Below are 11,423 nucleotides of genomic sequence, written 5' to 3' on the forward strand. Positions count from 1 at the left end.
ACATATGCTTATGTACGCTTAAATATAAGTGAAATGAATGACACAATGATGCAAAGGACAGGAGGGAAGAATGAGGATGATTGTGTTATTAAAAGATACTCATATTACCTGTGCAGCCAAATTGTGTTATTTGCAAGTGGACCTGGATTAGTTGTAAGTGTATATTGCAAACTCTAGGGCAACCATAAAAAAAGTATAATTGATATGCTAAGAAAGGACAGAGAATGGAATCATATAAAATGTTCAATTAAAACCACAAAAGGCAAGGGGTGCCTGGGTGGCTCAGTCAGTTAAGCGTCCGACTCTTGATTTTGGCTCAGGTCGTGATCTCATGGTTCGTGAGTTTGAGCCCCACATCGGGCTCCACACTGACAGCACGAGCCTCTCTGGGATTCTCTCTCTCCCTCTCTCTCTGCCCCTCCTCCACTCTCTCTGTATCTCAAAATAAATAAACTTAAAAAAATATTTTTAAATAAATAAATAAAAATAAAACCACAAAAGGCATAAAAAGAGCAGAAGACAAAAATAAGAACAAGGCAACGAATAGAATACAGAAACAAATATCCAATTATATCAATAGTCACTTTAAATGTCAGTGGTCTAAATATACCAATTAAAAGACAAAGATTGCCAAAGTGGATAAAAAAAAAGACCATCTGTATGTTGTCTACATGAAATCCATTTTAATTATAAAGACATAGATTAAAAGTAAATGGATAAAGGGGGTACCTGGGTGGCTCAGTTGGTTAAGCATCCGCCCTTGGCCCAGGTCATGATCTCACGGTTCATGGGTTCCCGCATCAGGCTATGTGCTGACAGCTTGGAGCCTGGAGCCTGCTTCGGATTCTGTCTCTCTCTCTCTCTCTCTCTCTCTCTCTGCCCCTCACCTGCTCATGCTCTGTCTCTCTCTATCCTAAAAACAAATAATCATTAAAAAAAAAAAAGTAAATGGATAAAGAAAGCTATATCATGCTGACACTAATTTTAAAAACCAGAAGTTGCTACATTGATTTCAAACAGAGCAGACATCAAAGTAAGAAAAATTACCAGGGATAAAGAGAGGTATTACATAATAATAAAGGGGCCAACTTTCCAAGACGACTTAGAAATCCTTAATATGTGTGTGCCTCACAACACAGCATCAAACACAGCATCAAACTACATCAGAAAAAATTGATAGAACTTCAAAGAGAAATAGATCTCAAATCACAGTTGGACATTTCAACATCAGACTATCAGAAATAGACAGATACAGCAAGCAGAAAATCAGTACGGACATAGTTTAATTCAACAGCAATATCAATCAATTGGTTATAATTGACATCTATTGACCACTTCATCCAACAACAGCAGAATATACATTCTTGTCAAGTTCACATGGAACATTCACCAAGACAGACTACATCCTTGGGCCATAAAACACACATCAAAAAAAATTTTTAGGGGCACCTGGGTGGCTCAGTCGGTTAAGAATCCAATTCTTGATCTTGGCTCAGGTCATGATCTTACGGTTCGTGAAATCGAACTGCACATGGGCTCTACACAGACAGTGTAGAGCCTGCTTGGGATTCTCCCTCTCCTCTCTCTCTCTGCCCCTCACCAATCCCTCTCTTTCTCTCAAAATAAATAAATAAACTTTAAAAAATTTATTTATTTTTGAGAGAGAGAGACAGACAGACAGAGCGTGGGCAAAGAAGGGGCAGAGAGAGAGTGAGACACAGAATCTGAAGCAGGCTCCAGGCTCTGCACTGTCAGCACAGAGCCCAACACGGGGCTTGAACTCATGACTGCAAGATTGTGACATGAGCTAGATCGGACACTTAACCAACTGAGCCACTCAGGTGCCCAAAATAAATTTTTTAAATATAAATCATGCCCGAAGCAGTTTTTTTTCTAGATATGTCTCTTGAGGCAAGGGAAACAAAATCAAAAATAAACTATTTGGACTACATCAAAATAAAAAGCTGCATAGTAAAGGAAACAATCAACAAAACTAAAAGGCAACCTACTTAATGGGAGAAGCTATTTGCAAATGATATATCCAATAAAGGGTTAGTATCCAAAATACACAAAGAATTTATAAAACTCAGTTCCTAAAAAATGAATGATCCAATTAAAAATGGACAGAAGATATAAATAGACATTTCTCCAAATAAGACATCCAGATGGCCAATAGACATATAAAAAGATGTTCATCATCACTTATCATCAGGGAAATGTAAGTTGAAGCCAAAATATCATCTCACACCTGTTAGAATGGCTCTTATCAAAAAGACAAGAGATAGCAAGTGTTGGCAAGGACTAGGAGAAATAGGAACCCTCGTGCACTGTTGGTGGGAATGCAAACAGGTGCAACCACTGTAGAAAACAGTGGCGGTTCCTCAAAAAGTTAAAAATAGGACTACTCTATGACCCAGCAATCACCCTACAGGGTATTTACCCAAAGAATACAAAAACACTAATTCAAAGAGATACCTGCACCCCTATGTTTATAAGCAATTTTATTTACAATGGCCAAGATACGGAAGCAGCCCAAGTGTCCAGTGATTGATGAATGGATAAAGAAGATGTGGTATATATACAATGGAATATTATTCAGCCATAAAAAGGAATGAAATCTTGCCATTTGCAATGATGTGGAAAGAACTAGAGAGTATAAGCTAGCCAAATCTGTCAGTCAGAGAAAGACAAATACCATATGATTTCAATCATATGTAGAATTTAGGAAACAAAACAAATTAACATAGGGAAAGAAAGAAAGAAAGAAAGAAAGAAAGAAAGAAAGAAAGAAAGAAAGAAAGAAAGAAAGAAAAAAGAGGCAAACCAAGAAACAGACTCTTAACTATACAGAACAAACTATGGTTACTGGCGGGGAGGTGGGGGGGGATGTGTTAAATAGATGATGGATATTAAGGAGGGTACTAGTGATGAGCACTGGGTGTTGTATATAAGTGATGAATCACTAAATGCTACACCTGAAACTAATATTATACTGTATATTAACAGACTGGAATTTAAATAAAAACTTGAAAAAAATTTAAAAATAAACCTAAGTGTAGATGCAAAACAAAAATGAAAACAAAAACAAACAACAGAAAAAGCACAACCCTATGCCCACAAATCCTATAGCCTGGATGAAATGGACCAACTCCTTAAAAGATACAATCTGCCAAAATTTACATTCAAAAAATAGATGTTCTGAATGGCCTATATCTATTAAAGAAATTTAGTCAATGGTTAATAACCATCCAACATAGTAAATACCAGGCTCTGATGGGTTCACTGGTGAATTATACCAAACACTTCAGGACAAAATTAAATCAGCTCTCTATAATCTCTTCCAGAAGAAAGAAACAGAGGGAATACTTTCTAAATCATTCTATGAAGCCAGTATTACCCTAATACCAAAACCAGAGAAAGACAGTACAAGAAAACTACAGACCATTATCTACCACAAACATGGATGCAAAAAACTGTAATGAAACTATCAAATCAACAATGTAGAAAAAGAATTACACACCATGACCAAGTGGGATTTATCCCAAGTATGTAAGGTTGGTTTCACATTGATAAATCAATGAGTATAATATATCACATCAACAAGCTAAAGAAGAAAGATCACATGATCATATTGATAGATGCAGAAAAAACACTTGTCAAAATCTAATACCCACTCATGATAAACAAGACTCTCAGAAAATGAAGACTTCACCAAGACATATTATCATAAAATGGTCAAAAACCAAAGACAATGAAAAACTTTTAAAAGAAGCAAGAAAAAAAACAACTTGACTCATACAAGTGCACCCCAATAAGGCTATCAGTGGATTTCTCAGCAGAAATCTTGCAGACTAAAAAAGAGTGGGATGATATGTTCAAAGTACTAAAAGAAAAAAAAAAACTGCCAACCAAGAGTACTCTACCCAGCAAAGCTGTCCTTCAGAAATGAAGGAGATAAGACTTTCCTAGACAAACAAAATCCGGGGGAATTTATCACCTCTAGACTTGCCTTATAAGAAATGATAATAGAAGCTTTTAAGCTGAAATGAAAGAATGCTAATTAGTAACATGAAAAACATTGAAGTGTAAAACTCCCTGGCAGGGGCACCTGGGTGGCTCAGACAGTTAAGTGTCTGACTCTTGATTTGCGCTCACATCATGATCTCATGGGTTCATGAGTTTGAGCCCTGCTTTGAACACAGAGCCTGCTTAAGATTCTCTGTCTCCCTCTATCTCTGCCCCTACCCCACATATGTGCATGTGCTCTCTCTCTCTCTCTCAAAATAAATAAATAAACATTAAAAAAACCTCACTGGTAAAAGTAAGTATAGAGTCAAGTTCACAATACTCTATTGTCTATTGTAATGGTGGTATGTAAAGCAATTAACTCTACTATAAAGGTTAAAAGGCATATTATTAATAACTGTAGCTAAAATAATTTTTTAATGGATACATGTAAATTGTGACATCAAAAACATAAAATGAGGGGCACCTGGGTGGCTCAGTCAGTTGGGCGTCTGACTTTGGCTCAGGTCATGATCTCTTAGTTCATGAGTTTGAGCCCCATGTCTGTGCTGACAGCTCAGAGCCTGGAGCCTGCTTCAGATTCTTTGTCTCCCTCTCTTATGCCCCTCCCCCACTCGCATTCTCTACCTCTCTCTGTCTCTCTCTCTCTCTCTCTCTCTGTCTCAAAAATAAATAAATATTAAAAGAAAAAAGCATAAAATAAGGGGGCTATGAAAGGGTAGAATTTTTCTCTGTGATCAAAGTTATCAGTTTAAAATAGACTGTTAAAACTATAAGATGTTTCATGTAATCCTAGTAATAATGAAGCAAAACCTACAGCAGATACATAGAAGATCAAGAAACAGAAAACAAAGCATACCAGTATAACTATAATATCACAGAGGAAGACATCAAGAGAGGATAAAATAAAGGAATGACAAATAGCCAGAAAACAATGAACAAGAAGTCAATAATAAGCCCTTACCTATCAATAATTACTTCAAGTGTAGGGGCGCCTGGGTGGCTCAGCTGGTTAAGCATCTGACTTCAGCTCAGGTCATGATCTCATAGTCTATGAGTTTGAGCCCCACATCAGGCTCTGTGCTGGCAGCTCAGAGCCTGGAGCCTGCTTCAGATTCTGTCTCCCTCTCTCTCTGCCCCTCCCCTGCTCACTCTGTGTCTGTCTGTCTGTCTCTCTCAAAAATAAATATACATTAAAAAAATTTAAAAAATTACTTTAAATGTAAATGGACAAATACTCAAATCAAAAGACAGAGTGGCTGAATGGATTTTTAAAAAACAAAAAAGACCCAACTGTATGCTGCCTTCAAAAGATTTCAGCTTTAAATCTTTATATTGGCAGCAAGTAAAGGGACAGAATAAGATATTTTTGCAACTGGAAACCAAGAAAGAGTAAAGGTGGTTATACTTTTATCAGACAAGATAGACATTAAGTAAAAAACTAACAAGGCACAAAGAAGGTCATTATATAATGATAAAGGGATCGACTCATCAAGAGGCTATAACAACTATCAATATATATGCACCCAACATCAAAGTGCATAAATATATTAAACAAATATCAACAGATCTGAAAGCAGAAATAGACAGCAATGCAAGAATGGAAGGTGACTTCAATGCTCCACTTATGTTAGTGGATATATCATCCAGACAAAAAATTGATAAGGAAATATAAGACTTGAAGTACGGTTTAGACCAAATGGATCTAACAGACATATATATAACATTCCATCCAACAGCAGCAGAATGCTCATTCCTCTCAAGTGCACATAGAACATTCTCCAAGATAAATCATGTGTCAGGTCACAAAACAAGTCTTAACAAACTTAAAGTTGAAATCTTAACAAGGAACTTTGATCACAGTGGTATAGCACAAGAAGAAAACTGAAAAAGTCACAGATATGTCGAAATTAAATAACATGCTCCTGATCAGTCAATGGATCAAAGAAGAAATCAACAGGGAAATCAAAAAATATTAAGAGACAAAAGAACATTGAAACACAATATAACAATATGGGATGCAGCAAAAGCAGTTCTGAGACGAAAGTTTGTCACAATAAATGCCTACATTAAGAAAAAAAGAAAGGCCTGAAATAAACAACCTGACTTGACACCTGAAGAAACCAGAGGAAGAAGAGGGAGAAGAAGGAGGATGAGGACGAGGAGGAGGGGGAGGGAGGGGAGGAGGAGAAGAAGAGGAAAAGAACTAAGCCACAGGTTAGCAGAAATAAATGAAATAGAGATTACAAACACAATAGAAAAGGTCAGCAAAACTAAAAGTTTTTCTTTAAGATAAACAAAGTTGACAAATCTTTAGCTAGACTAATAGAAAAAGGAGAAAAGATTCAAACAAATAAAACTAGAAACAAAAGAGGAGACATTACAGGGGATACCATAGAAACACCAAGGATCAGAAGGGACAACTGTGAACAATTATATACCAAGAAATTGGATAACCTATAAATAATGAATAAATGCTTAGAAACATACAATCTACCAAGACTGAATCATGAAGAAACAGGAAATATGAATAGAACTATAACTAATAAGGAAGTTGAATCAGGAATCAAAAATCTCCCAACAAAGAAAAGTCCAAGACCAGATGGCTTTACTGGTGAATTGAACGAAACATTTAAAGAACTAAGGCCTTCTCAACTCTTCCAAAAAACTGATGAGGAAGAAACACTTCCAAATTCATTTTACAAGGTTATGATTACCCTGATACTAAAGCCAGACAAGGACACTGCATGGAAATTACAGGCCAATATTCCTGATGAACATAAATGCAAAAATCATCAACAAAATATCAGCAATCTGCATTCAAACAGCACAATAAAAGGATCATATCTCATGGTCAAGTGGGATGTATCCCTTCTGGCAAGAATGGTTCAACAGGTGTGAATCAGTGTAATCTCATGATTACACTGGGATTAAGGGGAGGGAAATCACAGAGGAATAGTGTCATTCTCATCACATCATATCCAGGGTACATATTATCAACAGGACTTTTCGCTGTTGATGTTGACTGTGATCACCCAACTGAGGTTTGTCAGCTTTCTGCACTGTGAAGTTACTCCCCACCACCCCTGCCCTTTTCTGTTCTGTACTCTTGGAGGGAGGTCACAACCTGGAGCCCACACTGGAGGAGTAGCTACATAGATTATTTGGAATTCTTCTACATGCGGTATTTGTCTCTCCTCCCCTTGTATTTATTTATTCATTTATTTATATCAGTAGGGATCCGTGCATGTTTATTTATACTTTAGGTTATAATCCAAAACGATTTTGTTGCTCCAATTGTCCAGCTTTAGCCACTGGGAGCACTCTCTGATGGCTCCTGTGTTCCTTGTCATTTTTCACACGGATGGCTATAACCTCCATAAATAAAAGGTCTGTGGGGTCCTTAATAATTTTGAACGTAAAAGGGATCTGAGAACAAAGTTTGAGAACTGGAGCTCTAAAGGACCCTCCACTTGACCCCAACACCACGTGTGGGCGTGGCTCTGCAGGAAGGGTAGGAGCAGAGGCCACACTTGCGCACCCACGGGGACACCGACTTCTCCGTGCCACGCACTCCGTCCAAAGGTTTTCTCCCAGTCGGCAAACGCACGAGCGCCCACTCTGACAAAGCTCATCCTGCCGTGCCTTTCTAGAAAAGGCCACTGCGGGGCGCGCGGCCCACAGTGAGTCACGCACCAGCAAGTCGGGAAGGGACAGGCATGTTGGCGGACTCAGCGCTTTCCTCCGCAGAGCCGGGGCCCTGGCCCGGCCGGCCCATCGGTCTCACTCCCCTCCAGGCTCAGCCGGTTTGCCCTCCCGGGCCACCTAAGGCGTGCAGGTGTGACGGCCGCGGACAAGAGCGCTCCTGCGGCAGTGGCGGGGCGCGTGAGGAGAAGCCGCCGGGTTCCTCGTCCTCGCAAGGGCTCCCCAGTGCCCTCCACCTGCCGGTCCCTGCTGAAAGCGGCCGGACAGCTCCCGGGCCGCGGCCCCGCTTCTGCCCTTTCCTCTGGGGACCGGCTGGCTGGGCCCGGCCGACCCTTTCTTCAGCGAGCGCCAGGCAGACAGAGATAACCGGCTGCAGCTGGAGACCCGGCTAATTGATACAATAAGTTCTGTAATTGCCTAGAAAATAAGGTAATGATTTGGCAGAGGGAATGCTTTGATCTTATCAGCGAAGAAAGACCTCTCCAAATGAAACTTCAGAGGGACTGGAGGCCTTCAACTCGGAGTGTGAAACCCAGGGACCGTCTACTCCCCACCCCCAACCCGCCCTTGCCCCTATGTCCCCTGTGCCCTGCCTTACACTCCAGGCTTTCCAGGCTTTTCAAGAAGGAATGGAAGAAGCAGACTTTTCCTAGACTAAAATATAACATTCGCACATATGCCAGGGGTTACGTATGGAGAAGGAAGGGGTGGCTTCCAGCCCTAGGGACGCTGTAAAAAGGATTGGGTGGGTGGGGCAGACTGGGATTATGAGAACCCTGATTTGGCTCAAGCCTGATGAGGTTTCTTATAGAGTGAGGGCTGCTGATTTTGAGGTTTTCAGGCAGGAGGGGGTACCCAGAGGGAGAAGAACCTTAGTCTTGCTTTCTCCAAGAATCTGCACACACACACACACACACACACACACACACACACACACACACACACCCTTGCTCTGCACTGTGGGTGTCCCTGTCTGGCAGGGGCCCCAGCACAAAGAGGATTAGAGAGATGAGCTAATCTGGTTTGTGTGCCAGACATGGCCCCAGAAAGGGCCCTTGTCTACCCTGATGTTTGAGGGGGTGAAGGAGTGAGGAGTCCTCCTCCTTTTGGGGCCTGCTGGCTGACAGTATCAAAGACTCCTTCCCACTGGGGGTCCAAAGGATGCTGGAGTCCTAACTTCAGGGTCAAATCTAGGGAGCAAAGAAGCAGAGGCCTTGGAGAACAGGGTGGGCTGTCCTACAAGAAACAAGAGAGAAAGAGAGAGACAGAAATTGGCCCCCACGGAGGGAACTAGATGTCCACCCCACTTGTCTTGCCAGTGAGGAAACTGAGGTCAGGAGTGCAAAAGTGACCTTCGGAATCATGGAAATCAAGAAAGCTCAGGAAAAGCGTCTCAGGGCTCCTTGTGCAAGCAGCAGGCTCGGAATCATGCATGGCTGGGTTGAGGGAAAACCGTTTTTCTGATTTCTTTCAGTCCACTGTGCTTTGCACCGTGTTGCAGGGCCTATGGAGGAAGGTGTGAGAAAGAGAAGAACAGAGACAAAGAGAAACAAAGATACACACAGAAAAACACAGAGGGGAACACAGACACACAGAGGGAGTCAGAAAAGACATGGAGAGTGAAAGACAAGAGAGAGACATAAAGAGAAAGAGAGAGATTCATAAAGAGAAAGATGGAGAGAAGTTCAGACAGAGGGCAAAAGGCCAGCAGACACAGACACACAGAGAAGACAAACGAAGACAGAGAGACAAACATAGAAAGACAGGAATGGACACAGCATGATAGAAATAGGAGCCAGACGGAGACAGACCTAGAGAGACACAGAGAGGACATGGGGTGAGCAAGAAGCAGAGCAAAGTGAAGAAGGCAGAGTGGGAGGGAGGAAGATAGTGGGCTCTGCAGATTTGTGTCCGCTGGAAGCAAACCTCGCTTCCAGATCATTCTAGGACCCAGAACAGGTGGTGGGGAGAGAAAGAGAGCTCAGTGTTATTTGATACAGGCAGATTGGGAGAGGGTGGCTGGGGGCAAAGTGGGAACCACTCTCCCTTGGGGTTAGGCTGGTCAGTGACCACCCAGAATCCCAGCAGCACACCCACTGGCCTCACACAGAACCTGGGCCACCCGCCCAGGATGGCTGTGAGCCCGCCTACCGCCTGGCTCCAGTCTGATTACAGCCAAAACACTAAAAGGCTCCAGACCCCCTTGCCCCGCCCCCATGGTCCCGCCTCCCCAAGCCTCTGCCCTTCCTTCCCCTTCTCCCCTAGCTCACTGTTTCTCCCAGGCCCCTTGGGGGAGGAATCTACTCTCCTGTTTGGCCACTGGCTGGGAGGAAGAGGGTCCCTGTCTCTGGCCTGCCCCACCGAGCCCCCTTCACTGGTTTGGGCTGGATGCTCCTTCCCTCCAAAGCCCTCTTGGCCTGGCGTCTTTGAGACACGTTCCATGCCTCGCCTGGGAGCTCATAAATACCAAGGAGAGGCCAGTCAGGCGGTGTGCAAAGTGTAGATTCCCCCACTCCACCCCCCTTAAAAGCCCCTGTGTTCTTCCCAAGCTCCCTCCTCTTCCCTAGACACCTGCATGGGGTGGCTGGGGAGGGAGAGACGAGGTGGGGGCATGGAGGCCTGTGTGAACCTGGCCCCATTTCAAATAAGACTTGCCTCGGTCTGCAAAGAAAGCTCAGGAAAAGCGTCTCAGGGCTCCTTGTGCAAGCAGCAGGCTCAGGAATTCCTTGACTCCCATCCAAACCTCCCCCCAGCCCCTTCTCGGCCTTTCTCTCTGCTCATTACCATCCACACCACCTCCCACCCACCAGGAAAGAGAGAAGGTCATCACCAAAGGGGTCCAGGGAAGGGGGAGCCTCCTCGTCGGGGGTCAACCAGGGTAGAGTAAGAGCTGTTTACCCACACCACCCGAACTCCCCTTAGCTCATCTCCACTCCCATCCAAGGGCCAGTAAAAACTCAAAATCATTCAGCCTCACGCAGCTGAGAAGAGAGTGAAGGAAGTCCCCATGGGGGAGCAGAGCGTGAGGTTAGATATCAAGGGTGAGGGGGGAGACCCTTCTCCTTTGGGCAGCCACTTTTGAGAAGGCAGGGGGCTACGGTGCCACCTTGAGGAAGAAGGGTGACTGGCTCTGCTGGTTGCCCCAGGGAATGCAGGATTCCCAGGGAGCCGGGATTCTTCCCCAAGGCCTCTGTTGACACTGCCCAGTAAATCTGCGGTATGCAGCCTCGAACAGCAAAGCCTAGTGAACCACTCCTCGGGTGGCTTTATTGTATTTGCAAGAAAACACCTTGGAGTAAGACCCTTTGTCTCCTTCTGTGTCATTTAGGATGCTCTGGCCAGTGCTGGGCATACAGCAGGTGTTCGATAAGTGCCAACCTGACTCTATGCAGTGCCCTCCAGACAAGAACTTGACTCCCAAATTAGTGACTCCTCCCCTGCCTCCCATTAGGGTGGAGTGAGGGTAGGGGTGGGAGGGAGGAGCAGGTCAGGCACTAGCTCTGGCCTTGACCCTCGGCCTGGAAGCCCCACAACAGGCCCTCGCGTGAGGAGCTGAGCTCTCCAGTAGCGTCTAGGACCTTGAGACTGAAAGTTTATTTTGAGATATAAAGTCCAAAGTGGCAGATCCCAGAAAACCTCTTCTCTGGCTCCGTATTTGTTCTCTAGTTAAGTGGTTGAGTGCAGCTCTTGCA

The 11,423-nt window shown here is 43.4% G+C and overlaps 1 protein-coding gene across 1 annotated transcript in view; it reads right to left on the minus strand.

Moving 5' to 3' along the window:
- Nucleotides 1-636: 636 nt before the first annotated feature.
- Nucleotides 637-11,423, minus strand: part of ST7L (suppression of tumorigenicity 7 like) — a 103,673-nt gene continuing 92,886 nt past the window's right edge. Inside the window, exon 15 of the mRNA XM_053214616.1 lies at nt 637-913. Within this exon, the coding sequence (XP_053070591.1) occupies nt 884-913 (30 nt within the window). The 3' untranslated portion in view covers nt 637-883. The remainder of the gene's footprint in view (nt 914-11,423) is intronic.

Source organism: Acinonyx jubatus, chromosome C1 (assembly GCF_027475565.1).
Source record: "Acinonyx jubatus isolate Ajub_Pintada_27869175 chromosome C1, VMU_Ajub_asm_v1.0, whole genome shotgun sequence".
NCBI lineage: Eukaryota > Metazoa > Chordata > Mammalia > Carnivora > Felidae > Acinonyx > Acinonyx jubatus.